Here is a 21,643-nt window from a genome sequence, read left to right on the forward strand (position 1 = left end):
AGGTTATAATATCTCACAAAAATGCAGCGCTAAAATAGACAATCTAAAATTTCATCACACAAGCATAGGTGCATCACTCAATGGCGTATTGAAAACACATAAAAAATTATAATAAAGATGATCAGTCCAATATATCATAAAACAAAAAATAAAGTGTGAATGCGTGTACAACGTCCAGAAGTGTATTAGTGACACAATAAATCTTCTATAGGTGCAAATCCGTGTCTCAGGTGTGTGTGGAAAAGAGAGTAATTTGCACTAACCAGATAGCGCACATTATAGCGCTTTTGAGTAATCAGGACCACTCCTGGTCATCATCATCCTGGGATGCATGGAACATCACTGGCAACAGGTCTGCATATAGCCTCTCCTCCACTGACACTCTCCGGATTAATGGGAAGAAACTCTTCACTAATGCACACCCACTGGTCAGCACTCCACCTTGGTGGCTCAAAATAAATGAGCCAGAGAAGAAAGTGCTAATAGTATAGTAGGTTTATTAAATGAACATAAATAATAGATGAAAACAGGTGGACTCACATCTGGACCATAGTGATACTATGGTAAACAGGCATATAAGATATAATCCGGAACCAAGATGGCTGCCAGCCTCTCTCGTGGCTCAGGCAGTGTAAATAGAACTGGCTTTGGCTACTCCCCCGATGCATTTCGTGAAGAGTTTCTTCCCATTAAACACAGTATGAAAGCGCAAAAACTTGCAAAAGTCGCCGTAAAATATGAGCAAAAAACACTGCACTCAGATTTGAATGGAGCCTCATGTAGTTTCCTGCAGGCACCCTCCCCAACTCTGCTCTATGCACAAGCTACATATAAAACAGTGATTATGTCACTGCCATGCTTACAAGGCAATATCTGTGTTTGCAAGGCATTTGGAGCATACAAAGTGGATTATAGTCTTTGAGGCTGCTAAATATATTTAAAATGAAAGTTTCAAAGCCTGGAGTTAAAGCAGAGCTCCACCCAAAAGGGGAAGTTCCGCTTTAAGGACTGCTCCCCATTAAGGATTGGCACCTTTGGGGGGCGGGTACCCGAATTTGACAGGAACTCGCTCCCGGTTCTGGTCCGATCACCTAGGCGATCGGAAGCGGAAGGTGTCCTCCCTCCCTGTAGTCTTTTGGGACATGTGACAGGTCCCAGAAGACTACAGGACCATTCATGAAGCGCAGCACTACTCGCGCATGTGTAGTGGGTACCCAGCTGTAAAGCCGCAAGCTGCACAGCCGGGTCCCCACACTGAAGATGCCGGCCTCCTGGAATACAGGACAGCCGGTGAAATGGGCTGCGGGGGACACACCACGGGACTGAGGGACAGGTAAGTGGCTGTTTTTTAAAAGTCAGCAGCTACAGTTTTTGTAGCTGCTGACTTTTATTTTTTGACAGGGTGAGTGGAACTCCGCTGTAAGCTTTAAAACCAAACTCCAGCCCAAAACTTTTTTTTTTTTTTTAAATTCTGTTTTAGATAGAGCAGGGAAAAGTTTAGAGTCTCTGTCAGAATCTATTGCCAAAAAGTGATTCTCTCCAAAGAGAACACAGTCAAAATAATACATTGTAAAGTGGTTCTAAAGGTGAAGGGTTTTTTGTTTGTTTTTTTACCTAAAAGCATGCTCTACATTAAAAGGTAAAAAAAAAAAAAAAAAAAAAAAAAAACCACAACTTTCAAATGTTGCTCCCCCCAGCCCCCACCCTAAATAATTGCCTGGTCCTGATCTTGATCCAGTGCTGTGCCTGAAAGCAACGGTGCTCACCTCTCTCTCCTTCCTCACTAGACATGGAGGCAGCAGGAAGGAGCCATTGGCTGATGCTGCTGTCAATCATATCCAGTGAGGAGAGATCAGGGGGCGAGGCTGAGCTGCCCTATAAGTGTCTATAGACATCATCACACAGAATGCTTTAAAGATGAACTCCAGAGATTCCTTCAGTCTTGCACTGTTTTACAGGCTCCCCTCCTGTACTGAAACTGCCTACTCTGATTTCACTGCACACTGTGAGCTTTTCCCAGTGTGCCTTGGAAGCTGGAGCAAATTTCCTAGCTACAGGATGTCCAACATCATCTAGAGCTTTCCTCCACAACCTGACTGTTCCTGGCCCATCCATTTCATTCATTGGATTTCAGTTCCTTCCATCATGGAGGCTCACCATCACATGTAGGCCTTGCCTAGGGCAGAGTGTATGCAAATACAGCCTGTCTTGGAATGCCCACTCCAGACTGACATCTACCCATCAAAACATTTTCATATTTGCATAGCTCCTCCCAAAAGCAATTTCACTTCATGCAGCAGGGCCGAGGGTGTTCGAAAAAAGTACTGAGGTAGGGAGTTATATATAGCACCCTGCAGGCCCCTCCTAGAAGTAGTGATCTGCCCACACTGCAAAGATAAGCACAGAGACCCAATGATGACATCCCTGGGTCTAACATAAGGTATGCAGGGACAATGGAAAGGTTTTATTTAAAAATATCAAATAGTGATTGCATCTGATAGGAAGCAGTCACTGTTCAGCCAATAATTTTTCACCAGGCTCAGTAGCTTTTTTTTTAAATAAGCACCATCCAGCTCAATAGCAGGAAGTTGACCAAATTCAAGCAGTCTGGTCTTGAACTTCAGGACTATTGTCACCGTAGATACCATTTTGGCCAGGACAGATTCATTATAAGAAAGGTAACTCCATTTTTCTAGGGGAAAAAAAACAAAAAAAAACTGCAAATAAAAAAAAATATAGCATATACAATTGCGAGATTGAAGTCATATTATAATTGAATGTTATTAAAAAGTATCTTTCCTTCTCAATCTGCAGCGTTGTAATTTTCTGTAAAAATCCAATGTAATATGGCTACCTCGAGGCATTCTGTACAGAGATGGTGCAGGACACCCCCTGAAAATGTAAATTTTCTACCTGTGCGATTAGCTTACCGGTTTTCCCAGATGTCTGCACTAAGATATAAGTCAGATTTTTGGCAATCACCAAATGTCATTTTTGGTGAGATACTCCCAAAGGGAAATCACATCTAAAGGGATGCAGACTCTGCCACTTTCCTCATTAGAGCCCTGTAGGTTGAGCAGCTGATTGAGAATTATAAAGCCACTCTCATACAGTTTCACTCTGTATGGACACAGAGAAACAAACAGTTATTTCTTCAGAATAACAAAAGGCAGGAATCTGCAGCAAAGTTTTTTAAAAGCCTTGCAATGTACATCAGAGGAGAATGTTTTTTTCTCTATAAAAGTGGAGTTACTCTTTAAGGATCAAAAGCTGCCTTGAATAAAAGGACCCAAAGAGATTACGCAAACAAATACAAGAAACACATTTGGTTTAACTAATCAAAGTTTTATATAGTATATATCGGGAGCCAATGGCGGAACTACCAGGGTTGCAAAGGTGGCACTTGCGACCATGTGCCAGCATTCCACCACTGGGGGAAGGGGGGCACTGCAGAACAAGTGAGAGGGTTCTGCTGCAGGACCATAATAAAGGACCCCACAACAGACGTAAATGGCCTCTGGATTAGTAGGAAGGGCATTGATCCTGGAGGAAAGGGCCCCAGGACCAGTGGGTCAGGGAGGCCCTTCATGGTTTCTTGCACTGGGGCCCTGAATGTTCTAGTTACACCTCTGTCAGGAGCTGCATTATAATTTCATGTATTGTATTTACATACCAACAACTGTGACCAGTAATCCCGGGCAGCTCTGTAAACAGGTAAGGTGTTCACTGTCTGAGGTCATTTCACAGAGGACATCCAAGAGTCTGACTACAACAGCAGCTTCCTGCAGAAACAAAATCATGAACTATGATTTGAGCACAGAAATATGATGGCAGATCATATACTACAGTATATCAAATACTACAATAACGGCCTTACCTGCTCATCACAGTGTGTGGAGTTGGCCAGTTTCAGCACAGCTCTGCATTGACTCTGGAAGCATTCAGAGAGGAATTCAGCTATTTCCTGCAAGCTGGCCAATTCTTCCACCCTAAGTGGACTCTTGTCACTCACCTTTGACATTATCAGCTCTAGAAGAACAACCCTACAGAAAAAGATTACGGTTTTATATAATTAAATTTGTGGTCAGTGGAGAAGGGACCCCTTTTATTGCTGCTCAGTGAAAAAGGGCCCCAACATTGGTGATTTGTGAAAAGGGCCACCCATACTTCAGAGGTCAGTGAAGAAAAGTCCCCTTACATTGGTGGTCAATGGGCAAAGTGTCCTCTCACATTAGTGGTTAATGGGAAGATGGCCTCCTTTACAATGGAGGTCAGAGGGAGGAAGAATGCCATCTAACATTTTTGGTCAGTGGAAAGAATGCCTCCCTTCCAAACAGCTAAAAAGATCATGGGTGTAAATAGATAATTACCTGAGTAGTGAGAGGAGAGGCTCCACTAGTCCCACACCATTGGCTCTGCCAAGTGACATCTGCCCTAGAACTATTAAGGCACCATCAAGCCCAATCACCCACTGTTGAATTCTTAGTAACCTAGTATCATTGAACCCGGTTTGAGAAAGGCTACAACTAGAGGGTCCAGGCTGGAGTGTTTCTGGGAAAATTTGCATTTCTTCTTGAAGACTGTGGACCATTGATAATATGATCCACTGTATACTCCAAAAATGGATGACATTAATGGTATAATTTCTGCTAATATCACTGCTATAGTTCATCAATGAAATATTGTATATTTCATCTGAGGTTCGCACTTTGTTTTAGATTCAGACTTAAAGAATATGTAAACCCAACATTTCATATTCCTGATATGTGCCTGCTGTACCATGTACTTGTATGAAAAAGTATCCTGTTCTCTTTGTACTGTTTCCTTTGTGTGAAATCCCTGGTGTTCCTGCCAATCCCTTCTGCTTTCCTACTAAAAACTGACAACACTAGGCAGGAGAACACACCAGTCAGTTCTCTAGCTGTGCTTGAAACACTGTGTGCTCTCCTCAAACGATCAGACTCACATGCCCTGAAAAGCCTTTCACTTGGCAGATCAATGCTGTTTCTCCTCTCCCAGCTCTTAAGAGCCGGTGCACACCACAAAAAACGCACACTGGATGCATATTTGCTTACGGTTCACACCAAAAAACAAACTCTAGACGTGTTCCTGCATGCATGGTTTTGATGTGTTGTCAATGTGTTCCAGTACGTTTTTTCCCTGTTTTCTCTTTTTTTCCCACAGTTTCCTTTTTTTTCTGCAATGTGTTCCAGTGCATGTTTTATGCGTTTGAATGCGTTATGATACCTTTTTTTCTGCATTTTGCCTTGTTACCAGGTACAGTTCAATGCAGAAAAAAATGCATCATGTTCTAATTTTTTTGACTGCACTGGTGTGAACTATGCTATTGGAACCCATAACACCTTTTTTCCATGCATTTTTTTGCCGCGGAAAAAAAAAAAAAAAAAAAAAACACCGGACTACATCTGATGCAAACCAGCCTTCTTGCAGCTGAAAAAATAGGGAAAGTGATCACTTATAAAATAAATTATAAATCCCTTATTTTCCTTTTTTATATCTATATGCAAATGTTTTGCCTTTCTTTTCTATTTTAACCTGAATGGGTTGTTTTTATTTTACAAAGTGAGGGTTTACAATCACTTTAATGCTAGTCATATATGTAGCAATGCATGAGCAACTGCTAGAGTAAAGTCATTTAACACACAAAGGCAACCTACCATTAATGTATTTGGTCAACTAGCTTTCATGAACTGAAATAGTCAGGTCAATAAATATTGGGACATTGACACAATTCTAACATTTTTGGCTCTATACATCACCACAATGGATTTGAAATGAAATGAACAAGATGTGCTTTAACTGCAGACTGTCAGCTTTAATTTGAGGGTATTTACATCCAATTCAGGTGAACGGTGCAGGAATTACAACAGTTTGCATATGTGCCTTCCACTTGTTAAGGGACCAAAAGTAATGGGACAGACTTGGCCATTGCATAGCATTCCACTTCTTTCCCTTAAAAAACTCTTTGGTTGCTTTTGCAGTATGTTTTGGGTCATTGTCCATCTGCACTGTGAAGTGGCGTCCAATGAGTTCTGAAGCATTTGGCTGAATACAAGCAGATAATATTGCCCGAAACACTTCAGAATTCATCCTGCTGCTTTTGTCAGCAGTCACATCATCAATAAATACAAGACAACCAGTTCCATTGGCAGCCATACATGCCCACGCCATGACACTACCACCACCATGCTTCACTGATGAGGTGGTATGTTTAGGATCATGAGCAGTTCCTTTCCTTCTCCATACTCTTCTTTTCCCATCACTCTGGTACAAGTTGATCTTGGTCTCATCTGTCCATAGGATGTTGTTCCAGAACTGTGAAGGATTTTTTAGATGTTGTTTGGCAAACTCTAATCTGGCCTTCCTGTTTTTGAGGCTCACCAATGGTTTACATCTTGTGGTGAACCCTCTGTATTCACTCTGGTGAAGTCTTCTCTTGATTGTTGACTTTGACACACATACACCTACCTCCTGGAGAGTGTTCTTGATCTGGCCAACTGTTGTGAAGGATGTTTTCTTCACCAGGGAAAGAATTCTTCGGTCATCCACCACAGTTGTTTTCCGTGGTCTTCCGGGTCTTTTGGTGTTGCTGAGCTCACCGATACGTTCCTTCTTTTTAAGAATGTTCCAAACAGTTGTTTTGGCCACGCCTAATGTTTTTGCTATCTCTCTGATGGGTTTGTTTTGTTTTTTCAGCCTAATGATGGCTTGCTTCACTGATAGTGACAGCTCTTTGGATCTCATCTTGAGAGTTGACAGCAACAGATTCCAAATGCAAATAGCACACTTAAAATTAACTCTGGACCTTTTATCTGCTCATTGTAATTGGGATAATGAGGGAATAACACACACCTGGCCATGGAACAGCTGAGAAGCCAATTGTCCCATTACTTTTGGTCCCTTAACAAGTGGGATGAACATATGCAAACTGTTGTAATTTCTACACCGTTCACCTGATTTGGATGTAAATACCCTCAAATTAAAGCTGACAGTCTGCAGTTAAAGCACGTCTTGTTCGTTTCATTTCAAATCCATTGTGGTGGTGTATAGAGCCAAAAATGTTAGAATTGTGTCGATGTCCCAATATTTATGGACCTGACTGTAGGTTTAATTCTAAAAGAATAATAGTGAAAGGATAAAAACTGAACAAAAACAAGAACAAAGTCAAGTAATCTGTAATTGAAAGCAACTGTATATCCAACCAAGGTTTTTTAACTATAATTTCCAGCAGTCAATTGAAATTAGTGTAATATTTATTGGAGAATCCAAATAAAATTTAGATAGAATGATCAGACTTTCACATGTATGGCCAAATTAGGTTTACATGCTATTGACTGAAATCAGCCCCACAATATTCTTTGGAGATAGCTACTGCGATCAAAACAACGCACAGAGATCAGTGTTCAGATGCATAGGTACAGAGCTAAAAGCTTGGTTTTGGGAGCTCCACAAGGAACTGTAGTTCCCTGTACACTGGACTCCACTATGTATTTAGCTATTGGGCTAGAGTTTCCTTTTAAATCAGCTAAGCCTCACACACAGTAATGGCGCCAACCTGGATCCTGTAATCTCACATAAAGCAATGCCAGTTTGTGGCCAACATGTAATGTTTAGCAACCAGCTTAAAACCATTACAGGCACGGAAGCGTGTACTTAGGGAACTTGTGCCAGTTCTCAAACCACAAATTTTTAAATGAAGGCAAACAGGGTGCACATTGCGGTGGGATACATGCATCATGTTACACTGGTTTGCATGGCGTTACCTGTCAGAGTCGCCCAGACTGGCATAAATCTGTTTCAGCAGCTCTGGGTACCTCAGGAAGCGGTCTGTAACAATCAGCTGCCTGCAAGAAAAACAAAATAATTGACATTTAAGAATAATGTCATTCAGGGTAAGGATCACAAACAAACATAAGAGCTAGTCCGCTCAAAACTGATATTTCAGTGACTACCAGATGCTTAAAGGCATGGCAAATAGATGGACAGATATACAAATCAAACCTTCGGCTGGTAAAAAAAACAAAACAAAACAAAAGCTCCCTTATATGTATTTCATCTGTGTATTTAGTCATTCAGCTTTAAAGTGATACTAAACACACACTGTTAATTTACTTTATCCCTTCTCTTTCTGTATGTGGATGATGGCGCTGTAATTATTTTAATATAAGAAAAAGATGCTGCAATTTGTTTTTTTTTTAATCGATATACAGCTGGCACATGACCCAGCTCTTTCCCTGCCTGTCTGCATACATAAGCAGGAGGAGCTTTTAGCCCTCTGCTGCTGGTCTCATGTTCAAAGAAAAAAAAAGAAAAACAAAAAGCCTTTCAGATACAGAGTAAAAATAAATTATTAATATAGTTTAATAGTTTTAAAGCGGTAGTAAAGGTAGTTAAGAAAAAAAAAAAAAAAAAAAAAAAGATTTTCCCCTGCAAGACAATGTTATAATTTGCTAGTATGCATTGCAAATGGCAATGGCAAAACCTATCCCATCACAGCTTTCTACAACTGTTCCTCCAGCTACGTGGTATACTGCCTCTCATGCCCCTGTGGCCTTCTTTACGTGGGCCGCACGATTAGAACCCTCAGGAAAAGATTCGGTGAACAGTCTAGTGCAAGACGGCCGCCCCAAACACAGCGTCCCACGACACTTCTCCGAATTCCACCATAAGTCCATCCATAATCTTAAAGTCTGGATCATTGACTCCATTCCAGACCAGACACCACCTCCACAGCTGAACGTATCCAACGCCTACGTAAACAAGAAACTTTCGCTTCTCGGCCTTTTGGCTAAGATCAAGTGTAGTATCTGTTCTTATCAGTGTCCAGTGGGGGTGCTCCCGACCATTCTAGCTTTGCGGGGATGGTTGTTGTATAGTACCCTCACTGGTATGATGGGGGTCCGGAAGGCTAGTACCGGAGGGACAGAAACCGGGGAGCGCCACGAGTTAAGCTGGGGCCCCGGGAGTAATTCCTCTGGGAAGACTGGAAAGACCCAGTACCTCCTGATTTGGACGGATCTACCTTGGTCTGGCCAGGGGCTGGGGACGCAAAAAGTCCGCAAACTCAGTGCCCCCTGGGGAAGACGCTCTCAGGGGTGTCACTAGTAACACTTGGGTGTGGGACCCCACGGTGTGAAGATGACACATGGCCACTGTTTTTCACCTCTTTTTGCACAGCGCCCTAAGGACCAGGTCTTTTGGATAAGTTCAGGGCAATTTTTGCTACGGGCCTCAGGGCCTGGTCTGTGCACAATTCGGCACGGTACCACTTTTTTATTTTTTCTTTACTTTATCTTTATCTTATTTATTATGCACTCCCACGTTTTGTCACTTTTTACTTTACTTATGTGTGTGTTTTTCACGGATGGAGGGTGTGGGTCCTCGGGCCTACCCTGAAGTCTAGGGGGAGGATGTGTGGCCATACGGTTCCTTCCTCCCCTGATCCCTAGGAGGCTCTTCTTCGGGAGAGCCTCCTTGCCTAGTACTGGATGTCCGGCTTCGGCTGGGCATAGGGAACGGTGGTCCACCAGGCCTTTTGGCCAGGAGGACCAATTGGGAACCTTGTCCCCGTCAGGAGCTTCGTGCCCCGGGGGATCAGGGTAAGCGGTCCAAGCCCCTTTAAGGGTAGGACACAGCACACCCCTAAGTGCACTTTTTCGTGTGGTGTTTTGCACTTGCACTTTTTTTTTGTGAACATTTACGGGTTTTTTCGTTATAGTTGCACGTTTGCGGACTTAAAAACAAGAAACTTTTTGGATCTACACTCTCAATACACTAGCCCCTGGTGGGTTAAATGAGGAAACAAAAGTTCACACTGTCTTATAAACACCACCCTATTAGACTGTGCCCCTCACCAGATGCCATCTCCATTGACACAGAACCCGTTTAAAACACTCCCTCACTTATATCCAAAACGCATGATCACCCCAATGCAATACGCATGTATGCATCACTTAGGCCTTCCCCACCTATACACACACATATGAATTCACCTATTGATTCATTATTCCCTTCCTATGTTATATATATATATATATATATATATATATATATACCCTATAATTTCATATCTTAATGTAGGAAATAATTACATAAAAGTAAAACACATATTTGGATAGCTCAGCTTAATGCGAGTCGCCTGATATCTTACACCCCTGGATTACGTATACCCGAGAGCAGAAAACGATATCTCCTTAACAGTCCCAAGCAGATATGTCATAACTGGTATCTGGACTTTCAGAATATCATTCTGCAAATTATCCTACCCGTGGATAGAATGTTACATGTACCTAGGGAAGGTTATTGACCCTGGTATAACTTGGAGGGATTTTGGTTCTAGCCTGAGTCCCTCGCCTAAAACACCCCTCCCCAAATGAGGCAATTGGTTCTCTGCTGTAAGGAGACACCCTGCTGAGTTCCTAGAAAAAGGCTGTCAGGTTTGGAGAAATAAGTTGAAGAATTCTCCCTTTTAACATCAGAACCAGCTTGGGAGACAGTACCCTTTTGCTCTGAAACTTGATCTGCTTAAACCAGAACTTTTGACAAGTACTCTATCTCTCTAAACTTCATTATCTCTTTGCTGTGTTATTGCTCTCTGTATTTATATATAGCTACATCTTTTTCTGTAAATACGTTTATTGCACCATTTTGACCTTTTTAGTAATAAATCTTATTTTCTGAAAACTGTTTCTGTTTCTCGGTTTCTAAAGCTCTTTAATGCAAACTAAGAATCGCTGTCTCTGAAGAGCGCTACTGTGTGTTTTTAAACCTCTATATACCTCTGCCTGCAGTGACAGTGGTATACAGACGATTATTCAAACATCATAGTGTTATTGCCAATATTGCAGAGTTTCCTCCTTTTCTCTACAAAAAGGCGGTGGTGGCAGTGTGAAGGGTTAATTGCGTAATTAACCTGACCCAGTAACATTCGCTCTCAGGCTGCAGGTACATAGATTGTGGTCCATTAGCTGGAAAATCTTTGTGCAGGATGCAGCTGAGTGTGGCATTGTTACGTACGTGACAGCGCGGTTTTAGATTGGCTAGTCCTTCGGTCACGAGTTGGTGAGAAGGGCTGAGGGTCTGACGCCGCGATCGTCACACAAACATATACACATATATATATATATATATATATATACAGTTGCAAGAAAAAGTATGTGAACCCCTTGGGATTACGTGGAGTTTTGCATGAATTGGGCATAAAATGTTATCTGAACGTCATCTAAGTCACAACAATAGAAGAACACAGTCTGCTGAACATAATACTACACAAACATTAGATGTTGCCATGGTTTAATTGGCCATAACATGTAAACATTCACAGTGCAGGGAGGAAAAAGTATGTGAGGCCCTAGCTTAATGACTTCTCCCAGAGCTAATTGGAGCCAGGAGTGAGCCAACCTTGACTCCAATCTGTGTGATGATATTGGATGTGTTGCTGACAGCTGTCCTGCCCTTAAAAAACACACACCTGTTTTGGGTTTACTGGTTTCAAGAAGCACTGTCTGATGTGAACCATGCCTTGCAGAAAAGAGCTCTCAGAAGACCTACGATCAAGAATTGTTGACTTGCATGAAGCTGAAAAGGGTTACAAAAGTATCTCCAAAAGCCTTGATGTTCATGTGTCCACGGTAAGACAGACTGTCTACAAATGGAGAAAGTTTAGCACTGTTGCTACTCTCCCTAGGCGTGGTCGTCCTGTAAAAATGACTGCAAGAGCACAGCGCAGAATGCTGCATGAGGTAAAGAAGAATCCCAGAGTGTCAGCTAAAGACCTACAGAAATCTCTGGCACATGCTAACATTTTTGTTGACACATCTACAATAAGGAAAACATTAAACAAGAATGGAGTACATGGGAGGACACCACGGAGGAAGCCATTGCTGTCCAAAAAGAATATTGCAGCACGTTTGAAGTTTGCAAAAGAGCACCTGGATGTTCCACAGCACTACTGGCAAAATATACTGTGGACAGATGAAACCAAGATTGAGTTGTTTGGGAAGAACACACAACACTATGTGTGGAGAAAAAAAGGCACAGCACACCAACATCAAAACCTCATCCCCACTGTAAAACATGGCGGAGGGAGCATCATGGTTTGGGGCTGCTTTGCTGCCTCAGGGCCTGGACGGATTGTTGTCATTGGAAAATGAATTCCAGAGGTTATCAAGACATTTTGCAGGAAATCGTACGACCATCTGTCCGCCAACTGAAGCTCCGCAGAGGATGGGTGATGCAACAGGACAATGACCCAAAGCATACAAGTAATTCAACAAAACAATGGCTGCAACAGCACAGAATACGCCTTCTGGAGTGGCCCAGTCAGAGTCCTGACCTCAACCCGATTGAAATGCTGTGGCATGACCTTAAGAGAGCGATTCACACCAGACATCCCAAGAATATTGCTACACTGAAACAGTTTTGTGAAGAGGAGTTGTCCAAAATTACTCCAGATCGTTGTGCAGGTCTGATCTGCAACTACAGGAAACGTTTGGTTGAGGTTATTGCTGCCAAAGGAGGGTCAACCAGTTATTAAGTCCAAAGGTTCACATACTTTTTCCTCACTGCACTGTGAATGTTTACATGTTATGTGCAATTAAACCATGGCAACATCTAATGTTTGTGTAGTATTATGTTCAGAAGACTGTGTTCTTCTATTGTTGTGACTTAGATGACGTTCAGAGCACATTTTATGCCCAATTCATGCAAAACTCCACGTAATCCCAAGGGGTTCACATACTTTTTCTTGCAACTGTATATATATATATATATATATACACACACATATACACACACACACACACACACACATATACATATACATACATACACACACACATAGATACATACATATATATATTTTTTTTTTTTTAATCTGTTTATTTATCATCTAATCCCACTCTGTTTTACCATAAATTTGGTCCATGACAAAAAAGCCCCCTTTTGGGTTGCCATGCCCTTTGCCAAATAATAAAATAATTATCATTCCGTTGTATTATTAGCAAGATTTCCAGCATTTCCTTTTTCACCTTTGCCCCAACCCCCCCGCCCACCCCCTCCTCGTTTTACTTTTTTTTTTTTTTTCCCTGCATGCGCCTGCTCTTCTCTCCCCCCCCCCCCCGTTTATTTGCATATAGCTCTATATTATCATGAATAATGTTCACCAAAGACATTGCTACCATTATGTGAAAAACCACACTAAAACATTATGCCAGTTACTGCTTTTTTATTGTATATGCCTGCTCCGATTCCCATCCACCGATCCTAGCTGCTGACATCTTCCCCCAGCTGCCAGTTAGAGTGATATCATCTCGCCCCCTCCTGTCTTCTGCCTATAAAACACCAGAGAACCCTACAGCAAATCAGGTCTGAAGAAGAAGCAAGTGCTTTGAAACGCATCACCTGACCCTGTTCCTTCCCTGCCATTGGACGCCTGCTGAGGTCCTGACTTCCTTGTTTTCCATGCTGGTTTCGGCGCCGTTTTTTAAAAAACACTCTGCCGTGCTGAACACTGACGGCTGCATCGCTGCTCATCCTGCACAACCAGGATCCAACTTCATATCACTGACAGACTGAGGGCTTACCAAAGGCATTCTTTTACCATGCTATTATTCTTCTTACGTTTTTTAGTAGTTTTTAACCTCTTGTTACCAATAAATCTTTAACCCTCTACACTGACATTGGTGCCCCCTTGTGTACGATTCATTTTACCTACAGGTAGGCTTTATTATAAGCTCATCTGTAGGTACAAATGTCAGACGGGGTTTACTACTACTTTAAATTGTCAACAAATATATATTTGAAATCAAATCTCTATTATTTTTGGCAATAGCATGATGTGGACGGATTTCTGCCAGTCACAAGGTGAGTCACGCCCCTCCAGCTTCTGCCTTGGAATACTAGGGAGGTAAAGCCTCCATCAATCAAGATGTAATATCCCAGCCCCATTTTATTTAGCTGGTTATTGGGCATGGAGGAGGAGGAAGGGAGTGGTCTGTCATTTACCACTGTGTGACTCTGTAGTCACATGAGCTGCTTAGATTTGATAAAGAGGAAATGCTTAGCATAGAAACAATGAAAACTGAGCATGTGCAATATATAAAAGAAAAGTGCAGCACTAAAATCAATATATTAAAATTAGGTACATATAATGATACATAAACAACGTTCATAAGGTGACTATAAGTGTTCATGGAGATATTGTAGTCAAAGGAGTTCTACGATTTCTGTCAACTCGGTACTGGTGCGATTAGGTGTAGAAAAAATAAATAAATGTGGAAATATGCAGCGCTAAATACATATTCCCTTTGAAAAAGTGTGTTTTACATGAAACGCGTTAGGGAGGTGCCCCTAACCATTACCAACACATCGCACAGCCTCTTACATGGCCGGCGGCCATATTGGATCTTTTTGGATGTAAGTGTCAGTTTTTGCATTTTTTTGATGTCACCTTCATTTGGATTAATAAATTACTACACTATTGGAGTTTTTCTTCCTCTGGCTCGTTCTTTGTGTCAACGAGCCCCCCTTCCCCTAAGGTGCCTTTTCCAACCTGGTCTATGCTTATATGCATGATCCCCCTGATGGTTGAAACCTGTATTGCTGGAGGCTGGTAATCTGTCCTGATGGCTGAGATCTATATTGCCGGAGACTGGTAACCTGTCCTGGATGGATGACACCTGATGGTTAGTTCCTGCCTTGACGACTTCATCCGCATGCAGAGTTCCCATTCCCTGAGCACCTAGGAGTAGGTCTTATATATTCCAACGCACAATCATTTGTGCTATCTGGTTAGTGCATTATATACCTATTCTCACAGCCACAGCAATCACGGACGTCGTAATTTATACCATATTGACTATATCACTTATGTCACTACATGCACCTTAGGGAATTTTTCCAATGACTGGTCTTTTCACCTTTGGGCGTTGTTAAACGCTGAGTTGGGAATATTGCCTTATTATTAACATCATGCCTTATTATTAATATCATGTTTATCAACATTCATATTTATATGCATATGTATTTTAGCACTGCATATTTCCACATTTATGAGGTTCTTCCTCTTTATGCTGGCAGCTATCCATCTGTACCACAACCCAGCGCTTATATATTCTGTCCTTTTTAGGTGTAGAAAAAATGCGCACTCACCGGAACGCATAATATAATGTGCATAAATATATGTAAGCTCCTGATGTCATCCAAGGTCATAAAATTTTAAAAACCAAAAATAGTTATAGTTTTTTTTGTTGTCGTTGTTACTGTTCTACTGTTACAATTTTACTGTTTTATTGTTACGGTTTTATTGTTAACCAGTTCTGTTTTCTTTGCAAGAATGTCATTCAGCTGCAGCACCAACTTGTTTATTCTGACAGCAACAAGGTCTTGCTCTCAGAATATACATAAGTAGGTGTGTGCAGTGCTGTTGGATGAGATTTCTCATCCATCCGCAGTTAAAAAAAGAGCATATATGCCGAAGCATGGGGGCCTGGGGTAGCCAGTGGGTGGATGGCCCCTATGCTTCGGCATATATATTTTATAATATTTTTTGGCACATTTCATGTGTGCCCACCATTAAAAAAGTTGGTGGATGCAGGGCGGTATATTTTAATGGTGGGCATACCACACACTTTTTCTGGCAGAGATTTCTTCTATTTTTTTCATTCAGCCCACAGGCTGCTACTTTCCAATAAGGGGTCATGGGGGGGGGGGTTGTGCTATTCTGGCATTTCAGGGCCTCCGAAACTGTGATAGGTAGTGAGGAAGTGAAATGAGGAAATTACGCACCTTCAGGCTTTCATAGTAGTCATCAGATTTCAGGCTCCTGTATGTAGCTAGGCTCCCAAAAAGTCTCACACATGTGTTACCCCCATACTTAGTAGAAGTAGCAGAATTTAGGGGTAATTTCATATATATCCATGGCTTGTGTGAGAAATATATAATTTAAATGACAACTTTGTGTACAAAAAAAAATGTTTTTGTCACTTTTTAAAAACTTGTGGGGAAAAAATAAATCTTCCATGGACTTAATATGCCTCTCAACAGACAACTTAGGGTATCTACTTTCCGAAAAGGGGTCATTTGGGGGTGTTTGTACTGCCCTGGTATTTTAGCAAAGAAATGTGACAGGCAGTCAGAAAGTAAAAGCTGTGTAAATTCCATTATCTATACCATATGTAGATGCTATAACTTTCACACAAAGCAATCAATATGCACTTATTGGGATTTTGTTTTTACCAAAAACATGTAGAAAAATAGATTTTGGCCTAAATTTATGATGAAATGTGATTTTTTTTTTGGATATTTTTTATGACAGAAAGCTTTGTGTAAAAAAGGACATAAATTTTGTTTGGGTACAGCATTGCATGACCATGCAATTACCAGTTGAAATAGTGCAGCGCCGAATAGCAAAAAAAGAAAAGGCCTGGTCAGGAAGGGGGGTAAATCCTCAGGAGGGCAAGTGGTTAAAAAAGAAAAGTCTACAGGTGTGGACCGAAGCTAAGGCACCAGCGATTCTGTCCACAAAACATCTGTTCTTCTGTGTGCAACTGGCACTTTTTAAAGCTCAGTCATTTAACCATGCCACTTTGTACAGATTTATTGTTCTGGTACGATATGGAGCTAAGAAGCAGAATTGTTTGTAAAGCAAACATTTTATTTTGTGGCTTAATAAGTAACTAGAATATAAAAGCCACTTGTGGTGGGGCTCAGAGGAAACACGCACAAGTGGTCCAGAAGCTGGAGATAAGCTGCTCTGATCTACCATTTAATACACCAGGATTAATATTCTTTCATAGATAAATGCTAGGTTCTGCCGCCTGTGAGGTTTCAGGAAGCTTTGAACTCTGTTTCGGCTATAAACAACTAATGGAAAATTATAATGAAAATAAAAGCTGCTCTATTCTGTAGAGGACTTTGGTAACGAGCACAAAAGAAAGTCCTATAAATCTTTAGTTATGTAAGCAGTCCTGAAGAGAACCTGTCACAAAGTCAAATCCGCTAACCAATGACGTGGCTTAAACTGGAACGATGGTCAAATAAGGACACCCTATTATTATGCTCATTTTGTTTCTTTGAATATGTTAAAGCAGTATTAAACCCAAAACTAAAGATGTAATATATTGCAGCTTACCAATCTTTGGCTGCATTCATTTTTTTTTCACCCAACGATCTGGCAATAACACACATCCTGTATTAGAGTGCCCCCACTCTGGATGAAGGAGCACAGGTAGCACAGCAGAAAGCAGCATCGTTAATCTGAGGGGAGGGTAGTGTTAGATGGACTAGCGGATTTAGATACACTAACAAATTGAAGCCAAACTCCAACTCACACTACAGTTACACAAGCAGTTACAGCAACAGTTTTTTTTCTCTTTTGAGAATCATTGTAAGTGCCACTGTCAGTGATAAATGGTTTGTCTCAATACTCTGATACATTTGCAGAACTTGTTCTGTTGAAAAATTACAAGACTTACTGGATGGGTCACCAGGTGAAAATAAAAGAAAGAAAGCCTAAACAAGAAAACCAATGCAACCATCATATCTACGCTTTTATAAGCTGCTATAGAATTAAAGGTTTGCTTTTGGGTTTAATACTGCTTTAAGACTAACAATGCGATATTGCCACTATGGAAAATGGCTACTCCATGATCCCACCGCACCCATATACTGGAGGTACTAGGCGAATGGAACTTGGAACAGGCATGTTTTCCCTCTTATCTTATCAGTAAGCCCAAGATTCTTTGCAAATACTGTATTGTGGAAGCTCGCAGTAATTGTTTTTTATTTTAATTGTTCTCAAATCCTCTTTGCAGCCTGCCTCCCTTAAATTAGCTACAGTATATCAAGCAGGCAAAGGAATATATACACTGGCCAGGACAAATAAAAGAAGCAGGGAGAGGTTTTTGGTTAGTTCCTTGTATCCCTGTATATATTACAAGGGCTAACATGACTTTAAAAACTACAAAATTATCCAAAAGTAAAGGCACCAGTGTAAAGACAAGGTTTAGAAAAGAAGTAACCAGTTCATTTTAACCCATTAACAAAAAAATAAAATAAAAATTGTGAGAATATCATAAAATTGTCTTCGGAAAGAGAAGCTGGTGTCATTGGAGGGTTTCACCTCCAATGCACACATGCTCGCTTCTGCAGTTACAAAATAGTCACTATTTTATTGTGGTGCCAGTATTATAGCACAAAGCAACTTTAAAAAGATCAGGACTGAGAAAAACCAAGAATACTGATTTCTACACAATAGCATAAACTAAGGCACATTAATTAGGGTACAGATGGAAAAAAATGTTTTCCACTTTAATGCAGCTGCTACATCACTGTGACTCACATTCCACACATACAGATGAAAGCAAAGACCAAAGAGACCCCTGATGAAGACCAAAGAGAAGAGGAACGATTAAGAGGACTCATTGTCTCCACTTACACTGAGCAAGTGAGTACTTGATTTTTAGGCTGCCATCCAGTTTGGTACAATACCACCATTGTCCACACCTTAACTTCAAAAATGGCTGAGAGGCGTTAGCGGAGTGTACATCTGTATGGCAAGCTAGCCAAGTGCACAGAACTGACCGGCATGTTCTGGCTCCCACGAAAACGATGTGGGATCTGGAAGTCTGGCCATGGCTGTGATTATAACAATCATGAAACAACAACCTTCTCTCCCTCTTTTCTTTTTTGTTTTTGAAGTGGGAGGATTTTCTGTTCTTCAAGCCATTCATTCAGATAAAACCTCCGCTAGCATGCAATTTCTCCTTCCCTTTTAATCTTGGTAGAGGTATTTCAGAGGACCAAGTGGAGGTCCCTGGGGTAATAGGGATTAGGGCCACATTCTTTTGCAGCAGGCTACCCAAACAAAACATGAAGCGGTAACAGGGGAAACAACGGCTGGATTTGAATCTAGGCCATACAGCTGCTTTATCAAAACAGATTTTCCTTATCTGCATTTTAGTATTTGCAGCTATTATTCATGAGCTGGAATGTTAATGGCCACCAAATTCTAATTACAGACATTCAATAAACCGTTAAAAAAGTTGCCAAATTTTATGACTCTGCAAAAGAAAGAAGAAATTAAATACTGACCAGGACAGAAAAAGACACTTGAAGAAGTGTTGCTCCCCTGGTCCACCACTGCACAAATTTCTGTGTCCTATAGTGACGTTGAGGTCAGAGGGAGGAACCACCCAAAGGTGATCTGTATAGTTGAGGTCAGGGCTCTATACAGGCTGCTCAAGTTCCTAAACATCAAACTTTGTACACAGGGGATCCCTCATGCTGTAACAGAAAAGGGCCTTCCCCAAACTGCTACCACAAGCTTAGATATGTACAATTGCCTAAAATATCTTTGTATGCTGTAGCATTAACAATACCCTTCAATGAAAACACCTGAACTCAATAGTTTGGAGGGGTGTCCAAATACTTTTGGCCATATAGTGTAGGACAGACAGGTTACAACAAAGTGATTTTGAAAAGTAAAAGTAAGAAAAGGAACACATACATCCACTCAGCATATGGCCACTTGCTGTAGGCTGTGATAACATGAACAGCAACCCTGAGATTTGCAGGCACCATAAGATCAGCCATTTTGTCTTCCCCCATACAAGTGAAAAGCACCATGGAACCATACGTGGCAACTTTCTCATCTTTATGTATGAGGCAGCTTCTGTAAACAGAAAAAAAAGAAACAGCTGTTAATAATATATCACATTAACAATCAATTCCACTATGCCATATATAAATATTTAATCACAGTGTCACTAACAAGCAAACATATGTTCAAGAATCTCACCAAAAAAAAACAGAATGGGGTGAAAACACATGTCCTTCTTATATTTTTACTGCACAAGTGTATTAAAAAAAAGGCTGGAGGCTTTACCTATTGGTTAAATGACCAAAAGACAGGCCTGACAGATGGGAGGAGTTGCACCAGCTGTCTATATGCAGATCCTACTGTCAAACTGACATATCTATCTAGAGAGCTATAGTAACTGATACATAGGGACACGCCTAAATTTGGTTTGACAATCTAAGTTTCTTTGATTTCTCATCACTAAAGGGTTAAGACCTTTTTATCAAAGGCTCAGTTTAATCCTCTGCATGAGGCGCAGTGACAGCTTAGCCAACAGGCTTGTTGGTAAACAAACCTCATGCAATCAGCTTGATTGGTTTTCATGGTGATCTATACCCAAATGTCTGGGCCTACAGACTTTCAGCCAGAACTGCGACATCCAAAAAAAACATTTGAAACTAGGTCCCCTTTAAAAGTATGTGCAAAGTCAAACCTTTTATTTAGGTTAGTTAAGATGTAGTGGGAAAGGGTTAGAACCTGTGAGGTTTTTAATCCACTCTGTGACTCCACTAGGGAGATTCACCCACTCTATTGGTCATGGTGCCCATTGCCTCCAATACAAAAAAAAAGGTGTAAAATCCAACATTTTTGAGCTTTCACTGGAACAGATGGTGAGCGGAAATCCTGCAATTGAGACACCTGTTCTAGGGACATCTGTCTAAGATGGGATATCCCTTTTACTTTGGAATGATCTCTTCTCACCTTCTACTATATCTCTTAAACAGAAAAGTAATGAAATACGCAGCTATCACAGTTACAACTAGTTTTCTCCTGAATTTTATCACAACGGACACAGTCTATTCATATCATATGCTTAATGTTTTGTCTGCCCATATTGAACCACAGCAGGATACAGATAATACTTATCATTATCAGGATCACTTGTGCTTGTTCTATGGCTCACCTCCAAACATAGAAAGCAAATAAATCTTATCAATAGAGGAACACTTGGATTACAAGTTGCGCCCGCCACAAAATTGCTAATTATAAGACAGGGATTTAGTGCGCTAGATGGAAAACGGGCTTGTTCAGACTTACAGGAAGAGCTGTGGAAAAGCGTGATTCCAGATTCTATTCTGGGAACCCTGGTTCCCTCCTGCGACATTGCCAAGGAATTGAAGGCCACAGCGGAATGCTGAAAAGGCAACAGGCAAATTATTTCATTAAAACAAGGGAATAAAAAGTCTGATGCAGTTATGCGCCCACATCAAGAACCAGTTTTCAAGAGGCTTCTGTAGGAAATTTTAAGGCAGTAGAGTCCAAATTGTTTAGGTGTGAAACCCAGGCTTACATCTGTAGGCCTCCAAAGCTTGGACACCACTGGATTGGAGACAATAGGTATAATCTTTAAAAAGGAAATGGATAAAGAAAAAAAAAAAAGTTTTACTCATTAGAAACTGGTGAAATAAAACTCTATTTTCATTAAAAGTAAACACTTTTGTAAAAAGAAACACAAAACATAATATTATAACATAACATTGCTACATCAGTAATCTTGTAATTTTGACAGTTCAATTTCAAAATGCAGCCACTGTAATTTTTCAACAATGTAAACAAATAAAAAGCAACATGGCAACCTGGAGGCCTTCTGTTGGTGTACAGAATGCCCCTGTAACTGTTATTTCCTGCTTCTGAGTTGCTCAGAAATCTCCACCAAGGTACAAGTAAATTTTTAAAGCCCAACTCCAAGTACAAACTTACCAAGGGTCATGCAGTTACAGTAAAAAATGATGTTGTTCCAAAGCCCCTCACCCCCCCACCAAC

General features: G+C 40.9%; 1 protein-coding gene and 1 pseudogene across 1 annotated transcript in view; one reads left to right on the plus strand and one right to left on the minus strand.

Moving 5' to 3' along the window:
- ATXN10 (ataxin 10) overlaps window positions 1-21,643 on the minus strand; it is a 129,242-nt gene that overhangs the window by 49,490 nt on the left and 58,109 nt on the right. Inside the window, exons 4-8 of the mRNA XM_089680763.1 lie at window positions 20,918-21,014; window positions 19,529-19,693; window positions 7,785-7,865; window positions 3,878-4,043; window positions 3,674-3,782 (exon numbers count right to left, since the gene is read on the minus strand). Coding sequence (XP_089536889.1) covers window positions 3,674-3,782; window positions 3,878-4,043; window positions 7,785-7,865; window positions 19,529-19,693; window positions 20,918-21,014 — 618 coding nt within the window. The remainder of the gene's footprint in view (window positions 1-3,673; window positions 3,783-3,877; window positions 4,044-7,784; window positions 7,866-19,528; window positions 19,694-20,917; window positions 21,015-21,643) is intronic.
- LOC149459769 (U2 spliceosomal RNA) lies at window positions 8,790-8,905 on the plus strand (annotated as a pseudogene).

The sequence above is a fragment of the Staurois parvus genome, unplaced genomic scaffold, assembly GCF_062004578.1.
Source record: "Staurois parvus isolate SC_StPar_1 unplaced genomic scaffold, SC_StPar_1.0 ptg000249l, whole genome shotgun sequence".
NCBI lineage: Eukaryota > Metazoa > Chordata > Amphibia > Anura > Ranidae > Staurois > Staurois parvus.